Below are 20609 nucleotides of genomic sequence, written 5' to 3' on the forward strand. Positions count from 1 at the left end.
GCTTCTAGATTATAATCAATTTCAGAAGCCAGATAATGGAAAGGAAAAGGTTACTTTAGAAGTTTACTCTGCTATAGAGAAGTCACGAATCCGGTTCTTAAAGATATTGATCAATTCCTGGACAACTACTGATTACCATGAAAATATCAAGTTCCTGAATATTTGTTCCAGAGTGGCATGATCATCTATTCATGTTGAGTTCTCTTCCCTTCGTATAAAAACTTGTAAATTCATTTCTTCTTTATAAGTTTGAGTATCCAATAATAGTGAAGATGGTCCGAAGTGTTCTTACTTCCTTAACTCGGGGAAAATTTTCATCTAATTCCTTAATTCAGCTGTTGGTTGCTCATTCGCAATTTGCAAATTTGATTAATCCATCTTACAAATAACCTAGTTCAACTCAGTTAGGCCCAACAAACATATAAGCACAACAGCTCGGCACACAAAGCCCAACTATGCTTGGAAAATGAATAAGCTCAACCAGCTTGGCACACAAAGCCTAACTCTGCATGGAAAATACATAAGTAGTACCAACTCGACATACAAAGCCCAACTCGGCTTGGCAAATATATAAGCCCGACCAACTCGACACACAAAGTCCAACTCTAGTTGGCAAACAAATAAGCACGACCATCCCGACACACAAATCCCAAATTTTCTTGGCAAACAAATAAGCTCAACCAACTTGACACACAAAGCCCAACTGTGATTGGCACACATGAATAAGCCAGACCAACTCTGCACACAAAACCCAACTCTCATTGGCAAATACATAAGTTCGACCAGCTCAACACACAAAGTCCAACTCTGCTTGGCAAACAAATAAGCCTAACTAGGCCCCTCAATAAGTCAACTCTACTTGGAAAATACATAAATCCGACCAACTCGACACACAAAGCTCAACTCGGCTTGGAAAATGCATAAGCCCGACCATCTCGTCAGCTAATAAGCCCGACCTCGTGCTCAGAACCTAATAAGCCCAACCTCGCGGTCGGTTTGATTTTTTTCTATTGCTCTTTATTCGAGCTCGGAGTTCAATGGTTATTTTATATAGCTTTGTTTTCAGCATGATGTTTTATAATGCTATTTATTTAAGCTTAATCTTCAATGGTTGTTTCTACTGCTCTTTATTTGAGCTCGGTTTCAACATGTTATTCTCTATAACTCTTTATTTGACCTTGGCTTTCAACAGATCTTCATATATAGCTCTTTACTTGAGATTGGTTTTCAAATAGCTCGGATCATAATTATATCAAACAATATTTTTGTCTCGACTCTTAATCATATATGGTCTTCTCAGACACATATTATTATTTTGAATCTTAAGGATTTCTTACCATATTAAATTGTCTTGGACTTAGTATTCTACTCGGTCTTAAGTTGTTCTCGAAATCTTGACCGGTCCTCTTACTAGGGCAATATAGCCATTTTCGGATCAGCGTGAAAGATCATTTGATTATCAACTCATTATCAGACGATTATATTGGCCATATAATTTGACCCACCTCAAAAGCTCACTTCACAACAAACGCTCAAAAGACATTATTGTCGTCAACTAAAATATTGTCTTTACATACTCTAAAATATAATTTCACTCATCAAACGTTCCTCCATCATTTCTAGCGTTGTTATTTTTTTCTCGGGAGTACTATTGACGATATGATAAAAATCCTATCAAATTTCTAATTATATTTTATAGATATTACAAAATATTATGTTGATAAGCATTAATCTAGTTATCATATATTACAAAATTTCATATTCATTGGAATTCTTCGCCAATGAATAAAGGGCTCATAACCCTTTTTAAGTTATGCGATTATCTATACCTTTCTTATGCAATTATTTTTATTTTCTCTCAAATTCTATGCTGACTTGAGTCTCATAGTGTCTTTGTCTTAGGAGAAGTCATCTCATCATTTTTCTTTGATACACACTTATATTTTGGGGTGGGGTGGTCCGGTTTGGTTTCATTGAAGAAATTGAATCGTGATTATCGGTTCGATATATTTTATTGGGTGTGAATTTTTTATCGCAACATATAGCATACTAGAGAAATGCGTATGATAACAATAACATAGTCCAATTTACTTGTTAGAGAAGAGTACAAAGGCTTTTATTGTAACAATCAAAATAGCATCAAGATATATAAATAGAACAAACAATAAAGGATTCCCAATCAACAGGACATAGCATTCCCTAAACTCATCAACGATGAATAGATCTCAGAAAACAACCTTCTTCTACAAACGTTTCAGTAGAGCATAAGCCTTTTCTTGTAACATCTCCCAAGCAGCAAAGACGTGCCTCTCTTCGGTCAACGGAGCTCCCACTGCAAACCGGAGTATGTACTTGTTCGACAGGACCTAAACACGGGAACATAAAAGTTGAGATTAATTCTCACTCTGAGGACAAGGTAACAAAATCACTTGCCTTTCATTTGTGACTGGGGTGGGGTTTGTTTTATACCACTCGCTTTTTATGTATGAATTAGAGACTGGAGATATATAGCCAAAATCAGTATCCCACATGTACACATGCATGTGGTGTGTGACGGGGATTGTGTAGGTTTGAACTTGTGCACTGTTCCAATGTACTCATGTAAAGTGACCCACCAATAATATTAATGCTTAATACAGTTATCATAATAGCATTGAATACCGTGTGAGAGATGAATAATTTTCCAGTTGAGTTAACTGCATCTAGTAGCTCACGGTTCAATTTGTTTCCCAGCTCTTCATTGTTATGTGGAGGAACCAAGCGAAAGCATACTAGAGAAAAAAGTCGAGTGGCTGAAATCTGCATATTTGTGTAGCACATAATCAATATTGCTTGGGTTTTCCACATCTAAACCAAACTAAATTCAAGTTGTTAGTTTCCAGATTATATATGATGTGAAGAAAAGGTTTTAAGCCACTCAAAACTGCAGAAAGATTCCTTCATAAACCAAAGATGCCTAGAAGATTGCTCTATCCGATGCCCCTATTAGGCTTCTGGGAACAGTTTAACTTTTCATTGAGGGTAAGAAGTTTGCTTGGAAGAATATAGAAAGTCGTGTATCTATTGGCTCTCATTATTCATCAGTATGCAGCAGTTGCGGAGTCAAAAACCTTTCCAAGGGGGTAAATAATTAAAATACTACCAAGTTTGGAACGACTGACATATATTTTTACTGTACTGTCCCCCTCTCTATCCGCTACCGGTATTCTCAGCGCTGATATCAACAAGGACCTCTGGACATAAAAAATAAATCCCCTTGCAGTATCATTACCTCAAATCTTGCGTCGTTTTTAACAAGATCTTCAAACTTCCTAGCCAGTTCAATACGATTTCTTATATAAACTTGCAAGTTTTCCAACCCATAAAGTCTGAACACCATCCATAGCTTCAGAGATCTGTGACAAATATTTAATATTAGGTACATGGCGACCATAGATTTGCGCCAAAGCATTAGAGGAGGACCACAAAACAACTGCTTATACAGCAGCATAGTGTCATTTCTTATGTAATGGATGTGATGAATCTGAACAAGCAACATACGATTAAGATTTCAGGCCTACATAAAGGATGAAATCATGAATTATAACACATGATCATAACAGAATCATGTAACATCGTTCATCAACTATTGAAAAAACTTAATTATGCCTTTTCTGCGGCTTATTAATATTAATACTTCATATTCTTTTTAATAGGAAAATTTCTTAGACTTGGTTTACCCTTACATGGAATTAACATAAGTGAGAATAAGCATTCCTGCCTCTTGTGACAGAAAAAATCACATACTTACACAGGAGCTTATTGGGCAGAGGGCTTGTTTCAGTTATTTGACTATTGATTGGAATTCTTGCTCTACTTGTACGGACAATTTACATCTAGTATTAGTTCAACTGTTAAACTGACATCAAAATGAGGTCTTTTGTGTCTTCAAATGACCTCTCTATGTTTTCCGGAGTAGGACTTTTAACGAGCAAAACCCTCAACAATAAATATATATCGATATACCAACGATTCAAATGTTCTTCACCTATGAATTATGAAAACTAAATAATTTGTTTAGATCATCTTAGGCAATTGACAGTAGTTAAAATGAATTTGCAACAAATACCTGAATCTGCGTCCCAAAGGAATTTGCCAATCTTTGTAATCCACGACCATGTTTTCTTGAGAAGCCTGAAAATCAGTCAGATAAATTACAATGCATACTTGACAAGAATCAATGCAACATGATACATCACAAAGTGTGAGATAATAGCTCTCAACATGTAAAAATCACTCTCCCAAGCAAAATTAATTGAAACAAATTACATTAAATGCATATTTAAGATGCACCCACATAATCCTAATGAAGTAACAAATGAGAACAACATCTTACACTATTACAAAGGAATCCAATTTCTTTCGAACTTCTAGCAAATTTCCACCATCATCCAGAAAATAAACATGAAGAAACACGATATATTGCGGTTCAAACTAACACTTGAACAAGGGAGGATGTCCATCCAGATGATGAATTTCTGTTCTATGCTTTACAGCATGAACATTAATTTTCTGTATAAAAAAAAGGTAAAGACAACAGTAAACGAAAAATTGAGGTTATGTTTCGTTTTGACTTTTGTTTAAAGTGTTTCTGGAGTTTTGTTTTGAGAAAATGGGTTTTTGAAAACTGCATTGAAGAATGAAGTGTAATTTGGATATGTTTTTAGAAAATTCAAAATTTACTTTAGCGGTCATTTTTTTTACTAGCATATAAAAATTTTAAAATATATTGTATTGTGTTAATTTACATATTAGGAAGGGTGAAAATTTTGAATTAAATCAATGATCAACGTTGGCAGATGTGAAAATAATTTTTTTTTCCTGTTTTTACGTATTAGAACACGTTTCTTTGAAAAACAAAGCTAAACATACCCTGAACTTTCCAAATAGTTTTTACCTCTTAGGAATCTGACAGCCAGGCCATTCCAGGTATTGCTATATCAACAATTCACCTTAACAAGGCTACCAAATGTTGAAGAGCATAACAAAGACATTCATATTGCAACAGAATATCACTACAAATTACAAAAATATAATGGCAGTATGTTAAAGTACTCACTTTGTTCTCTAGGTACTCTGCCTTTGTTGAGAGTGAGTGGATGAGTGCATTTCTTTCCTGTTAACATTTAATTAGTCATAATGCAGTTCAGTCCCAGCAATAGAAGAGAATTGATAGCTCATGAAGCACTAAACTTCAGGTATTCGCGACCGAGTATTGATGGTTTTGCAATGATAAAGAGTTTATTTAAAGAATCGGTTGATTCCGAAGCAGCGTGTATGTAAATATCAGAACACTAGCACTCTGTTGCATAACAAATATATTTGATATGAAAAATAATGAGCTAGTTTAGAATGTTTTAGCATCATAGACTAATAAAAATCCGGGACAATAAAGAAAAGGATATAACTGATCAGCACCTCCTAAGAAATTTCATAGAGGAGAAATTAGCATATATGTAGATACCGATATCGGTTAATATAATTTATGTCTCCGTAGTTGCTTTCCACACCTCGTCTCAAACCAAAAAATGGAATTATTTTTCATGCCACAGTGTGAGAAATGGCTGGAATTACAAATAATTCAAGAATAATAAATTGGAAAGTATACCTTCACCCAAAGAGCCGAGCAATCAAAATTGGTCAAAAAAAACTTGTGCGCATTCATGTTAAAAGAGTCAGCTTCCTCAACTCCATCTAAGTAGGGACGAAACTCTGGGCAGATACAAGCACTTCCAGCATAAGCAGCATCCACGTGAAACCATAGCCCATTACTCTGTATGTTGTCATGCATGCAATAGAAGTGCTTTTATCCTTTTTGTAATGATAAGATTTAAGATGACCCATCTTTATGAGTAATAATGAAATCTATCAGAACGGGACAGATTCTTACCATGTAGTAAGAGTTTTTGTAACTTTTTCTAGTCGACCACTTTCAGACTTTTAACTCAAGCAATTTGCTATCTAAACTAACCTCACCAACAAAATGAACTAAATCAAAGTGAAGCCTGCTTGACTTAGTACACCAAATTCTGTCTCCACGGGTGATGCCTTTTCCGTTTCTCAATGATATAGATTGATATTAAAACTATGGGTGCTTTAACAGGTTGAATAATACCACAAACTTGAGAAATTATTAACAGATAGGAATACTGAAGAATTTAGTGGAGGGGCTATCTCTGAACTTGAGAGACATGCTAGAGTGATTAAAACAAGATTTAATATTTCAAAAGGAATGGATCCCAGTATTTTGAAAATCAGCATTTTAATCTCAAGCCGGGAATTTTACAAAGGGTTACTTGCTAGATTACTGTTGAGTTCGATAAAAACATGGGAATTAGTAGATCGTTAGGGGAGAAGTTTATGAGCATATGAGACCTCTTGCTTCAAAGTGTTCCAAAAAATTGAGCCTGTATGAATAACAGCCTCTCTCATGATGCTGCCACTTGAACGGATAACATAACTGATGCTGCACGAAATTCGGGAGATCAATCAGTCAGGGTGAACACGTTATTATGAGAAAATATCCGCTATTTTTGCGTCTACACCAGTAAATCTCGGGGTCGCCACCTATGTCACGAAATGATGTTAGAGGTGTCGGGAGATACCCGGAGAAAAATCCTCCAACACTTAAGTTAGCAAACACCTCTAGATATGTACTCACAAAAGCTAGAGACTTTTGGAGCATAAAATGAGATAATGTCCATCCCCCATAAAATAGAGAGATAGCTCCTATTTATAGACTTCCATGATGGGTCAAAGGCTTGAATATCATGGGCTCTCTATTGAGCCTATTTTCCTTAAATAATGGCCCATACCAATCTTTACAACCTTAATCAATTTTTAATTATGTCAAACTAATATTCATAAAAAAATTTCTAGACTAATACCCATCATAAGCCCCCCACTCTCGAACACTTACACTTTACTGAAGGTGATCGAGAGCATTAATTTAACCGAAGAAAAAGTTTTCTCCCATGCCCCAAATAAAATAAAATATAATAAATTAACAGCAAATTCGTTTTATTCTTCATTTTAATTCTGCCACTAGGTGAAACCCTACCTCCCTACACAAGGGTCCCACACGTCTCATTCCTCTCCATACTTCCCCGCCGCCATGTCAGGTATTACCTTTTGCTCTGTTTTCTTTCTTTATGAGTCATTATTCTTGCTTTTCTTTTATTTTTTGAATGTGTGCTTCATGAAACAATCGTCTCTCTTCTCCCTTCTATTTGGTTTACTTTTGTAATTTTGTGAGCCACCATGAAACTCTTCGACCACGACGCCTTGTTCTGACCTTGGTGGAGAAATGACTGAAAGCTCCGGCGATACCATCCTCTTCATGGTGCTCTTCTCTTCTGCAAACCGATCGGAATCATAAGTGCCTTGTGACCTGTAAATCGCTCAAGTTTTCCAAAAATGGTGGCTTGCTTTGCACACTTCCTTGTTTTCTGTTGGTGTTCACATAAAGGAAATAGCTGCTATTTGAGGAATGACACTTGTGCGATGGTTCTTGGTTGGGCTGGGGATGTCTTTGCTGTTTGATTTTGGAGAAACTGCTATTTTCTTGGTTTAGTTTGGTTCAGGGATGCCACATTCTGATGTGCTCCCCGTGTTTATGGTTCAACCGAGGATTTATTTGAATTTTTTATTCTCCTTAACATATTTGTTCACATTTTTTAAATGAATTTTTCTAAAATTAATATTTTTCCTCCTCCCTGCTATTCACTTGCTTGTGCTTGAAAATAGTATTTTTGGTTTTAATGGGACCTTTCGGCATGGTAAATGTGAGGGTGCAGCTTGGGTTTGGGCTGGGGTGACTTGTTCCAAGAGTTGGGTTGGGTAGTTTTGTGCAATGGGATTGGGTTGGGGTGGTTTGGGCCAGGGATTGGGTTGGGATTATTTGTGGAATGGATTTGGGTTGGGGTGATTTGGGCTAGGGATTGGGTTGGGTTGATTTGTGGAATGGATTTGGGTTGGGGTGATTTGGGCTAGGGATTGTTTGTGGGATGGATTTGGGTTGGGGTTATTTGGGCTAGGGATTGGGCTGGGTTGATTTGTGGAATGGATTTGGGTTGGGTTGAATTGGGCTAGGGATTGTTTGTGGAATGGATTTGGGTTGGGGTGATTTGGGCTAAGGATTGGGCTGGGTTGATTTGTGTTGGGGTAATGAATAATATTTGCAAAATAATATGGGTTGTGTGCCTGACGCTACTTCTCTCGGGGTAGCTGATAAATTTTAAAACTTCTTGCAGGGTGTGCGCTTCGTGGTAAGGAGTACTCCTTATTAATGTCTAGTCGCATACACAAATCTCCCCTTTCGAGTGATTTCAGCTGGGACGAGGCTTCAGATACTTACTCCTACCACTCTGACACTCCGTCCCTCTTGAGCGATTTGGGTTCTTTGGGTGATCTGACCCTTCTTGGTGACTTGGGTTCTTTGGGTGATGATGATTTAATAGATGAACTTGAAAGTTGTTCCACTTCCATCCCCCAAGTGTCTTTACCTCGCCTTCATGGTCCCTCGTTTGGCGATAATCCTGAACGAGAAGTTATTCCTGGGGACCTAGATCGGAGCCTTCTGACTCCTCGGGATGTGGAGTGCTTGAGTGGTAAACTGGAAATTTCATCTGACTATACGTTTAAGGCTCCTGGACTGGGGGATTCTTATCACAACCCACCCGCAGAGTATTTCACCGTGACCCTAGCCCATTTTAATAGTGGTTTTTCTATCCCTCCTCATTCCTTACTAGTCGAGGTGACTCGTACCTTAGGTGTAAGCTTCAGTCAATTGTCCCCAAACTCAATTACTTATTTTCTGGGATTCTGTCATCGAGCAAACGAGTTTCAAATTCAGGCTACTACTTCTCTGTTCCATTCTCTTTTCTCAGTGCGATGCCTTAGGCCTGACTACTCCGTTTATTTTCAACCTCGTGCTGGTTGCAAGTTTATGGTCAGACTACGCTCGACTCGAGGGAATTGGCGGTCCCATTTTCTTTTTGTAAAGGATAGTGGGTGGGACATACCTTCAACTTGGAGCTCTAGTTGTAGTATTGTGAAAATGAGAATGATTCATCGACACTTGCAAGTTCAGTGTCAAACCATGGGGTTTTTTGATGATTTATTTGATCCTAAGAGTTTGTTGGCCCGCGGTATCCTTTTTCTTGCTCTAATTGTCTTCTTGCAAATCGTTGATGTTCGCTTTACGTTTGATTTATGGACTTTTGATGCCTCATTGCCCCCTACTTTTCTTGTAGGGTTGCGCTTGAACTTGGCCATCCTTCAAGCTCGCGAAGACACTATGAGGAGGCCTCCTTCTACCGGAGAGAAGAAAAGAGTTGATGACCGGCGCTACACTCCCGCTCCTCGATCTTCTATTCCTACCTCGGGGTCGCACCCCCAGTCTGGTCGTGGAGGAGGGTCTAGTTCTCAAGGCCGCCAGGGGCCTCATCCTATGTCGACTGACAGCCATGCTCCCGGAGCTGGTGTCGATCAAAGAAAGGACCAGTGTACTAGAGGACACGACGATGGCAAGAGGAAGGGTGAAGTGGCCACCCCGCCAAACTTTAAGAAAGGTCGCGGAGATCCGGTAAAGTCTTCTCGAGTCCCTCGGAAGAACTCTCTATTCTTGGAAGGAGTTAATGCTAAAGAGAGAGTGGGGTCCTTTTGGGATATAGACGATCCTGATATGGGATGGAGAAAGGGGAGGGAGATGCTATGTGACTATGACATTGCCCATCTGGTACCTCAAACACCTGCTGCTCTATCCCACTCTCTGGCCTTGATAGGTTGCCAGGTGCTTTCCTCGTCCCTCAGTGCCTTGTCTGCAGGGATTGTTTATGTGATGTAACCAATTGTTTCTTGCTTCTCAGGTTGTGTCTCTGGCCTGTGATTACCAGGCTCGAGAGGAGAGAGGTCGAGCTGAGGAGGCTCGATTTCGTCGAGAGCTTTCCCATTTAAAGGAAGAAAATGAACGCCTTAGATCAGAGAACATGAAGTTCCAAGATGATCTTTCTTGCTTGACAAAGAAATGTGAAGAAAAGACCAGAGATGACGAGGAACTGCGTAAAGAGCTTGGTTCCCTCTATGATAAGCACCATACCGAGGTGAAGACTGGCGGGATGTTCTTGGCTTCTAAGACGGGGAAGTCTTTTGTGACCGGTGTTGAGGAGAAAGCACTAGCAGCCTTTCGTGCTTCTCCGGCCTATGCTGATGAGGTTTATAGTCACGCTTTTGGTCTCCATGATGAGGTGGTGCGAGACTGTCGTCGCCAGCTCCGTTTGACAGGCTTGGTTCCTGAGGAGGTGGTTATGAAGATTTCACCTCATGTGCCAGAGTTGGATGACACCGCTCAAATTGACCCTCTGCCAGAGTTTCCCCCAGCGGGGGACGCTGACTGCGAGGTCATTGGTGCGCTGCACTTGCTCCCGGCTGACGAAGCTATCGAGGATGGATGATTTTTGCCTTTTCGTGAGCTAGGTTATTTCTTTTTTTTTTTATGAGTAGTACGAGTTGTTGCTTTGCCACTAGACTTGGCTGACCTTTATTCTGAGATCTCTTTTTCGCGCAACTATTTTATTCAGTCGTGGTTTATTTTGATTACTATGTCATCTGGACATTATTTTATGTTCTCTATCGATCGTACTTTATGCTTGTTGCTTAGTTGAATATGAATTTAGGCATAATTAAGCCTTTATGGTCTCGACGGGAAGTCCTTACCCTAGCGATGAGGTGTAGGTATCCCGGGACTCTATTTTGGTGACCCCTTACAATGTCTGAGCACTTTCCCACTGGGCTGGCCAAGCCTCTTATGCTTGGGTGGCTCTCTGTGACATCTTGGGTCTTGTGATGACTTTTGCATGTATTACATTTTTTTTTACATGGGTCTTTAATTAAATAAAACGATAAGATGATAAATGCAAGGAAAAACTTTTAAATTTATTGATAAAGGTAACTGCGGAAACAACATCTTGCCACTGATGGTTCTTTAAGTAAAAACAAATAGAAACACGCAATCTATACGTAGAATTTCTTTAAGTTCGCAATGTTCCATGTTCTTGGTAAGTTCTTCCCTTCTGGTTGCTGAAGACGATATGCTCCTCCTTTGATTATCTCGATCACTTTGTACGGGCCTTCCCATTTCGGATCAAGTTTACCTACTGGTCGCAAGATTTCTGTCCTCCTCAAGACTAAGTCCCCTACTTGAAATGATCAATGCTTAACCTTGTTATTGTATGCTCTGGCCATTTGCGCTCTACATCTTTCTGCACGGAGTGATGCCTCTTCCCTAAGCTCGTCCACGAGATCCAAAGATAACCTCATTGCTTTTTCATTATCCGCTAGAGTATAATTCTGGACTCTCATGGAAGGTTCTCCTATTTCTGCGGGAGCCACTGCCTCTGCCCCATAAACCAAGTTGAAGGGTGATTCTCCGGTAGAGGTGCGTGACGTAGTCCTATAAGCCCAGAGGGCACTCGGCAGTTCATCCACCCATTTGCCTTTGGCTGCACCTAATAGGGTTTTGAGGTGCTGCAAGATAGTACGATTTGTCACTTCAGTTTGTCCATTTGCTTGGGGGTTTCCTACGGAAGTGAAGAATTGCTTGATGGAAAACCCCTTACACCACTTTCTTAACTTAAAACCTGAGAATTGTGCTCCATTATCCGAGACGAAGGCTTGTGGTATTCCAAACCTACAGATTATATTCTTCCACGCAAAGTTTATTATGTCTCTTTCAGCTATCTTAGCTAAAGGTTCAACTTCTACCCACTTCGTGAAGTAATCGACGGCAACGAGAAGGAACTTTCTCTGCCCAGAAGCTATTGGAAATGGTCCCACGATATCCATTCCCCATTGCACGAAAGGCAAGGGGCTCTCCAAGGGTTGTAAGAGCGTAGCTGGCTGATGATTGATATTTGCGTGTTCTTGGCATGCATGACAATGTCTTACCAACTTTTCTGCGTCACGCCTCATTGTAGGCCAGAAATATCCTTGTCACAGAGCTTTTCCGGCCAATGCCCTTCCTCCTAAATGATTCCCACAAACTCCTTCGTGAATCTCTCGAAGTACGTAATTAGCATTACTGGGAGCAAGACACTTCAAGTACGGTAAGGAGTAGCATCTCTTGTACAACTCATTATCTATTATTGTAAATCGAGCAGCTCTTATCCGAAGCTTTCGGGCTGTAGAGGGATCTTGTGGCAGGCGTCCTTGCATCAAGAAACTGATGATTTAATCTTTCCAGCTTGGTTCACCCTCTTCAGCGCACAGAATGTCAAGAGTTGGTCCCTCCGCATCTTCCTTAGTAATTGCTAGAAAGGTGACCCTTCTACTGTCAATATTTGCCATAAAACTCGCCATCTTGGCTAGCCTATCTGCTACTTCATTCTGGGCCCTGGGTACCTGCTTTACCTTATAGTTTTCTAGACGTGAGAGCAACTCATTAACCCGGAGCACATATTTGGCCATCTTCTCCTCCTTAGCCACGTAAGTCCCTTGAAGTTGGTTAACAACAAGCTGGGAGTCACTGTGCGCTATCAACCTTCTCGCTCCTGCGGCTAAAGCTAGCTTTAATCTTGCTATAATAGCCTCGTATTCTTCTTCGTTATTTGTTGTCGAAAATTGAAGCCTTATGGAATACTGAAACTTGTCATCCTGAGGATTTTCTAATAATATCCCAGCTCCACTTCCTGATGCGGTGGAAGATCCATCAACAAAAAGTGTCCAAGCGGGGCTGGAACATTCTGCCCCCATTATCTCCATTTCCACTATGAAATCTACCAGAACCTGGGCCTTGACTGCTGGGCGCGGTTGGTACTCCAAGCTGTACTAGCTCAACTCCACCGCCCATTTGACCATCCTACCGGATGCCTCAGGGCTGGAGAGTACCTTCTTCAAGGGATGGTTGGTCAACACAACTACCTGATGTGATTGGAGGTAAGGACGTAGTTTCCTTCATGCAGTGACTAGCGCCAGGGCCAGTTTTTCGATATTGGTGTATCGAAGTTCTGCTCCCTGCAATGTTTTGCTCACATAATATACTGGCTTATGCTCGCGCCCTTCCTCTAATGTTAGCACTGCACTGACTGCTTCGGCTGAGACTGCTAGATAAAGAAACAACGTATCTCCTCCACATGGTTTTACAAGTAAGGGTGGTGTGGTCAAGTACTTTTTCAAGCTGTTGAAGGCTTGCTGACACTCGTCTGTCCATTTGAATCTACTTCTTTGTCTAAGCACTTTGAAGAATGGTAGGCCTTTATCTACCGACCGAGAGATGAATCGATTAAGAGCGGCGATCCGTCCTGTTAACTCTTGTATCCCTTTCAATGTCTTCGGAGGGGACATGTTCAAAACTGCATTGATCTTCTCGGGATTAGCTTCTATCCCTCTAACTGAGACCATATAACCTAGGAATTTCCCCCCTCCGACCCCAAATGTGCACTTTTCGGGGTTTAACTTCATTTTATACTTTCTCAGAATGCCAAAGCATTCTTTGAGATCTTCGGTGTGGGTCGAAGCCCGTATGCTCTTGACAAGCATGTCGTCTATATACACTTCCATCTTGCGCCCGATTGTTTTTTCAAACATCTTGTTTACCAACCGTTGGTAAGTTGCCCCTGCGTTCTTTAATCCGAACGGCATCACCTCGAAGCAGTAAATCCCTCGATCTATTACAAAGCTTGTTTTTTCCTGATCTTCAAGTGCTAGCCGAATCTGATTGTAGCCTTGATATGCATCCAAGAAGCTGAGCATTTCGCATCCGGCGGTGGAGTCGACCAATGAATCAATCCTTGGCAACGGGAAAGGATCCTTAGGGCATGCTTTATTCAGATCAGTGAAATCTATGCACAAACGCCACTTGTTGCCCAGCTTCGGAACGAGCACGACATTTGACAACCACTCCGGGTACATGACTGGGCGGATATACTTGGCTGTTAATAGCTTCTCTACTTCTTCACTGATATGTTTGCTCTTCTCCAGACTGAACGTTCTTTTCTTTTGCTTAACTGGTTTTATCTTTGGATCTGCGTTGAGATTGTGAAGCGCATAATCCTGGGGTATTCCGAGCAATGCTTCATCCTTCCAGGCAAACACATCTGCGTTACTTCTCAGAAGAGCTGTCATGGCTTCTTCTAAATCAGATGGTAAACCCGTTCCAACCTTGACCTTGCTCCCGGAATTTCCTGGTATCACTTCTATACTCTTTAGTATTTCTGCGGCTTTAAGTCTCTCGTCTCTTCCTAATTCGCTTTCAACAACATGAACCTCGCTGTTGTCCGGATGATGCTCCAACTTCTTCTTACTTCTGTGTGATGAGTCCTTTGGGGCAACCAGCCTCTTTCGGTGACTTGTTGTCCCCTGTAAGGTGATGGCATGACATTCTCTTGCCAATCGGCTATCACCAGTGGCCTCCCCTATTCCTTCGGGTGTGGGGAACTTAAGTTTCATGTGATACGTAGAGCCTATCGCCTGAAACAAATTTAAGCTAGGTCGTCCCAAAATAATGTTGTATGCTGACGGAGACTTCACTACGAGAAACCTTACCATCTTTGTGGCCCTTAGTGGGTAAGACCCCAAGGAAAGGGGAAGGGTAACCTCTCCCAATGCCTCAACTACCTCCCGCAAATCCAACCAGAGGGGTGTTTACCGGGGCTAATAGGGCATTGTCAATTCCTAGTTTTACAAAGGCGCTATAAAAAATGATGTCTGCAGAACTTCCTGAATCCACTAGTATCTTTTTCACCCAGAAATTGGAAATGGTGGCGGAGATGACTAGGGCGTCATTGTGTTCACTGCGAGGGAACTCCAGGTCACTGTCACCGAACACCATATCTTCATTTGACTGGACTATCTTAAGCACGGTGTGTGACTAATCGCAGATGGAAGTTCTTGCAATGCTGCGCGAATCAAGGTTTTTCTCGCCCTGTTTGAATCCCCACATGCCGGGCCTCCAGAAATTACTGCGATGATTCCTCCCGTAGCAGGTTCTCCTCTATCCTTTCGGGTAGTTTCCCTTGGTCTTCGTGTCCTTTCAGAGGGTTGGGCTTGCGCTGGAACTCCGGGCGCTTATTGTCCTGCTGATTTCGTGACTTATCCACGAAATTGCTCAAGTATCCTCGCTTGATGAGTTTCTCTATTTCTGCTCGCAGGATAAAACTGTCTTCTGTGGCGTGACCTTTGTTCTTGTGAAAATGACAGTATTTGTCAGATTGCTGTCTTTTCGAGTTCTCTTTCATAGGGCGAGGAGGTTGCAAAAGACCTTGCTTCTCGGCTACCACTAATATGTCCGTCAAGCGTGAGTTCAGCGGGATATGCTGGAGACAAGGGCTTTGAGTTACTCGTCTTTCTTCTTTCTTGATTCCGAATTTTTCATCATCTCTCTTTCTTTTCATAAGATAACGAGGTTCTACAGCCTCTTCGATGCGAATGTACTTTTCTGCTCTTTCAAGTAATTCTTCCAAAGTATTCGGCGGTTTTCCCGCTATTGACTCTTTGAATCTCCGATGACGGAGGTTCTGCTGCATGATTCCTGCCAGTAAATCGTGATTGACATGCGGGACCTCATGAACGGCCTGAGTGAATCGCTGTACGAACTCTCTCAGGCTCTCTCCCTCTCTTTGGACTATGGTGAACAAATAAGATGCTGTTTTGGGATACTTTCTATTAATGGAGAATTGTTGAAGAAAACGTCTGGTGAGTTCCTCCAGGCTGCCTACTGTCCCCGGGGGTAGCTTGTTGAACCCAGTGAGGGCCTGTCCTGATAGGGTAGTTCGAAAGATTTTACAGTAAACAACGTCGCTGATGTCATAAAGGTCCGCCTTTGCATAAAATTTGTCGAGGTGATCTTGTGGATCCCCTTCTCCTTTATACTCAGGTAGGTTTGCTATCTTTAATCCAACCGGCAGCATTTCCGCTAGTATGGCTGTGGTGAAAGGGCTACGTCGTGAAGGTAAAATTGCCAATGCACCCTCATCTCCTTTCTTGGCGTGGAGTTCTTGACGGGAAGGAGGTGCATGGCTATGAGCCTCGTCATCTTGAAGTGCAGTCCCCTTCTTTAGGTTTGTCGGTGGCACGTCGTTGGTCCCGACTACCTCTTTTTCTCGCACGATTCTCTCTGAATGATGTGAATGGGCTCCTTCGCCGTGCGCTCCCCTGTTCTCTCTGTCCTGCTGCCGATTCGCGAGGTATTGCGCCACGGCTTCGGCTGCAGCCCGAGATGCTGCTTACTCCATCAATGCCTTCAGAACCTCGGACGTGATCAGGAACTCCTCATGCTGCGGGCGAGCTGGAGGAGGGCGTCCATGCTCCTCTTGGGCATCATGAGTCGTACGCGACCGTGTTTGCATTCTCAGTGATCAGGTGGCAGGGTTCCCACAGACGGCGCCAAACTGATGCTGCACGAAATTCGGGAGATCAATCAGTCAGGGTGAACACGTTATTATGAGAAAATATCCGCTATTTTTGCGTCTACACCAGTAAATCTCGGGGTCGCCACCTATGTCACGAAATGATGTTAGAGGTGTCGGGAGATACCCGGAGAAAAATCCTCCAACACTTAAGTTAGCAAACACCTCTAGATATGTACTCACAAAAGCTAGAGACTTTTGGAGCATAAAATGAGATAATGTACATCCCCCATAAAATAGAGAGATAGCTCCTATTTATAGATTTCCATGATGGGTCAAAGGCTTGAATATCATAGACTCTCTATTGAGCCTATTTTCCTTAAATAATGGCCCATACCAATCTTTACAACCTTAATCAATTTTTAATTAGGTCAAACTAATATTCATAAAAAATTTTCTAGACTAATACCCATCAATAACTACCGGAATATATGTTTTCCAGGAGCATAAAAAAGTAAATATGTCTCAGTACTGTGCAAAACTCACCTTTGCAATCTTCCCCAATGCAAGCAGAGGATCTACAGCTGCTGATGATGTAGTACCAATCTGCCAATGAAAAGATAAGATGTTTCTTTCGCAATAAACTCTTAGTATTCTTTAAAAAAAATTGAGTGTGGCATTCATTTTCATAGATGGTGATCAAGAATAACCTTTTCGTTCTAGACTAGATAGTTGTTTCTTGAGTAATTAAGCAAACTATATGTCAAAGCTCTCGTGAAGTCGACTTACTAATTATCAACTTTACATGATGCTGAACAGGTACACACCTAAACCTTACAAAACTCACACAAGAATTTCTTTGATATCAAAACTTACAATTATGAGAAAACTTTACACTTCTCGTATAACCAACATCAGTCAACTGTCATGAGTTCAAATACCTTAAAATCACTTAGCAGAAGCAACACCACAGCCGATCATAAGTGAGGAGATAACATAACAGGCTGTGATCTTTGAATACAGGAATTAGATCTGCCCCAAAATTGTGAAGAATAAAGCGCATACCACTTAAAAAAACTGTAGTAGCCAATACTTTAAGAGACAGTGCTTTAAGACATTTCACTTCGTATTTTACACAACAAAATCACAAATTAGAGTTTAAGGATTTGCTTTAGTTAAATTATAAATAGTCATAACAGAGTCCTCACTCAATGCAAAAACTACTGCTCTAAAATAAATTGAAGAACAAGTTGAGCAAGTGGAGAAAACAGTAAATATATAACATAAGAAGTTCCCATCTTATTTTTTTTCTTAGTTTCCTTACAGTAGCACACAAGAATAAGGGAATTAAACCCAAGGCTATGTCCTGTGAAATTGTTTTGGTTAACAATTCAGGAGAAAGAGCATATTCGGTGGAAGAATCTGTTTCCAGAATCCGGATATTTCGAGGCAAAATTCCTCCAATCTGTCAGAGAAAGAAAACAAAAGAATTGGCATCAATAAGAGTTAAATAAGCAGAGTTTACACAATGAGTTGATAAACAAAACGCTTTAAGCGAAGATTTTCCAGTTATATGTATTTCCAAAATATTAATGCATCGCTAACTCGTTTTGCAAGTACTAGCATTGAAAACCATCAAACATTGTTAACATGCAAACTACTGTCTATTATCCAACTTATTAAGATTACCATGGAATATAGACTAGTATAATCACATGTACTAGAAGACGTTTTAACTTATATTAAAAATTCAATTCACCTTGCAGGCTTTCTGCATAGAAGCATGAGTTTGATCAGAGATATACACCACAAGCTTTCTGATGGCATCTTCCCCAACCTTTCTCAAAATTTTATCTCGAGCCGCCAAAAGCACAACCAAAACTGATTCACTCGCAGTGCCCTGTATCACTCCACCACCGTGTCCTAGAACTCGACTCCCAATCATAAACAACTTTGCGAATGCAAAAAATAAGCAGATAAAAATTCTTTATATGTAAAAAGATAATTCATGTTGTTAGAAAAGGTTTCGATACTACTTTAATAAATAAATAAAAAAACAAGATGAGGATTTCAGAACCAAGCTTTAAAAATAAAAGGATGATGTTTAGAAAATCATTTTTCCATAAAAGAACCAAAATATGTTTTTACATAAGTCCAACTTCACTTGCTGGTTTGTTTGGCGTTTTCCTATATTAAAAAAAAAAAAAACCAAAGCAATCATTTTACAAAGTTTTGTTTAATCAAATTCTTCTCCTCGCAAACAGATCGAGCATATTTGGTTGTACAAAATTGTAGTTCAACTAATTTTGTTGAAAGGTAGGACTTTTCCATGAGATAACTTTCCTTGCTTTCTTTTAGGAGGAAAAAAGCTTCTCTAAGCAATCACATTCAAAAATGTCCTTGAAGCATGAGTAAGTGATATGAATACCTGTTGAAAGGAAAGCATCAGGTAGCTTAAGTGCTTTGCCAAGCCAATCCATAACTATTGTTTCGAGTTCTGTTGCGGCAGGAGAAGTTATCCAGCTAAATCCCACCACGTTTACACCAGCACTGAGCATTTCCCCCAAAAATCCTGCAATGCTGCTATTTGATGGAAAGTATGCAAAGTATTCTGGGCTTTGCCAATGGGTGACCCCTGGTATGATTTTGTCTCGGATATCTGCATTGAAAATGAAACACAAGATCGTGGGCATTAACCTGCATACATACACAACATTAAATTTTTCAATTTCCTGTGATCATTCTCTCGTACATCTTGAAAAGATCATAGACTTGAGTTTAACTTCACCCATAGCTCAAATGATGAGTCCATATATACAGCTCACAAAAACTAAATTCAGTCGACGTGAGAAATGTAACACAAAACCCTCATGCGCTCGTGCATAACTCCACCCCTAAAGATAGCTCAAGTAAGGAGAATGTTCCAAGTCTATATATACAACTTTCAAAAACATAATTCCTCGGATATGGGACACCTAACATCTCTAACAAGGATAGAAATAAAATTGAGTTTTAGCCAATTTGGCGTTCAGTAATCCAGGTCCGGGCATTTTTGAGGAAGTCCTACAAGATTCAAGCTTGCATTTAGCTAAATAATACTCTGCTCCCATTTGTTCATAAATGTTATGTTTTCTTTGCCTTTTTCTATTACGTTCAACTGTAGGATCCACGTAAAACCCTTTTCCGGCTACATATTGTGTGTATAAAAATAGATTTTTTTTTACTTTTTTACCATCCAGAACATCTTGAAATGAGTCGGGACGAGCCGGTGCAGAATCTGGAATAAGCTCCCGCAGATAACCAGGCTACATCAAGAAAATAAGTTAATTAACTGACCATATTTTGGTTCAAAAATTTGTATGTATCACAGCTGTTTGAAATTAAATGGCCTGGCCTTGTTGCTTCATTTACTTTATGCAAACAAAGACAGAGAAGTCCACTGAAGGAAGAAAGAGTGAAGGTATGGTTCTACCTGAACTTGGCTAAGGACAGGGAATGTTTCAATATCCTTGTAATAATCTGCAATGAAATCCACCATCTTGTGTGCATACTCCCTCAGCTGTTCTGAATCCATCGTCTTCATGTCACCTTCCCTGATACAGTAAACAAAAACCCACGTTAACAACTTCAAACACATAGTAATCACATTCAAGAACGCACACACCCACGACGGGACAAAAAAGTCCTCAAGAATCGCCATACATGTTTGATAATTTGAGAAAGCGGCAAGAACAATGTACGAAAGTGGTCGATTTCTGAGTTTCCTACGGCAACAAGCAATAGACCATTTCATGATTTTATCGTTTGGGTTTAGTCATACTTATATGGAAAATTGAGTGGTGTAGGCAGGCGAGTGAGTGGTGTAGGCAGGCTATCCTTTGTTACGGCTATATTAAACATGTTTAGCTGTTAAAACATACTTGTAAAACAAGTAAATTTTTTGAATTTCGAAAGTCTATTTTATTAATAAATATGTTTTTTTAAAGTTGATAAGTATATTTTGTGAGACGGTCTCACGAATCTTTAGCTGTGACACGGGTCAACACTACCGATATTCACAATAAAAAATAATAATCTTAGTATAAAAAGTAATATTTTTTAATGGATGACCCAAATAAGATATCATTCTCACAAAATACGACCCGTGAGACCGTCTCACACAAGTTTTTGTCTTTTGTAAAATTGAATTGCTGCAACGAAGTCGTACAGAGATAAGATGTGTGTTTT

At 40.2% G+C, this 20609-nt stretch overlaps 2 protein-coding genes across 7 annotated transcripts; one reads left to right on the forward strand and one right to left on the reverse strand.

The window, feature by feature from the left end:
• Positions 1 to 2047: 2047 nt before the first annotated feature.
• LOC140973440 (tyrosine decarboxylase 2) lies at positions 2048 to 20248 on the reverse strand. Of its 4 annotated transcripts, XM_073436224.1 has the most exons (13): positions 20085 to 20245; positions 19855 to 19975; positions 19615 to 19687; positions 18811 to 19041; positions 18142 to 18305; positions 17707 to 17847; positions 16929 to 16988; positions 5648 to 5812; positions 5099 to 5155; positions 4109 to 4173; positions 3272 to 3395; positions 2662 to 2799; positions 2048 to 2366 (listed from the first exon to the last, which is right to left on the reverse strand). In XM_073436224.1, coding segments are annotated over exons 1-13 (1464 nt in total). In that variant the 5' UTR covers positions 20087 to 20245; the 3' UTR covers positions 2048 to 2243. The 4 variants fall into 4 exon arrangements, 3 of the variants coding, with proteins under 3 accessions (XP_073292325.1, XP_073292326.1, XP_073292328.1); XR_012174629.1 differs by lacking the exon at positions 3272 to 3395 and having other exon boundaries at positions 20085 to 20247; XM_073436225.1 differs by lacking the exon at positions 2662 to 2799 and having other exon boundaries at positions 20085 to 20248.
• Positions 7148 to 10525, forward strand: LOC140973439 (uncharacterized). 3 transcript variants are annotated; one of them, XM_073436223.1, is made up of 3 exons: positions 7148 to 7160; positions 9294 to 9832; positions 9909 to 10523. In XM_073436223.1, the coding sequence occupies exons 1-3, from the start codon at positions 7154 to 7156 to the stop codon at positions 10491 to 10493; spliced, it is 1131 nt and encodes a 376-aa protein (XP_073292324.1). In that variant the 5' UTR covers positions 7148 to 7153; the 3' UTR covers positions 10494 to 10523. The 3 variants fall into 3 exon arrangements, with proteins under 3 accessions (XP_073292324.1, XP_073292323.1, XP_073292322.1); XM_073436222.1 differs by lacking the exon at positions 7148 to 7160 and adding an exon at positions 8228 to 9188 and having other exon boundaries at positions 9909 to 10525; XM_073436221.1 differs by lacking the exon at positions 7148 to 7160 and having other exon boundaries at positions 8228 to 9832; positions 9909 to 10525.
• Positions 20249 to 20609: the final 361 nt, after the last annotated feature.

Source organism: Primulina huaijiensis, chromosome 3 (assembly GCF_012295235.1).
Source record: "Primulina huaijiensis isolate GDHJ02 chromosome 3, ASM1229523v2, whole genome shotgun sequence".
Lineage (NCBI taxonomy): Eukaryota > Viridiplantae > Streptophyta > Magnoliopsida > Lamiales > Gesneriaceae > Primulina > Primulina huaijiensis.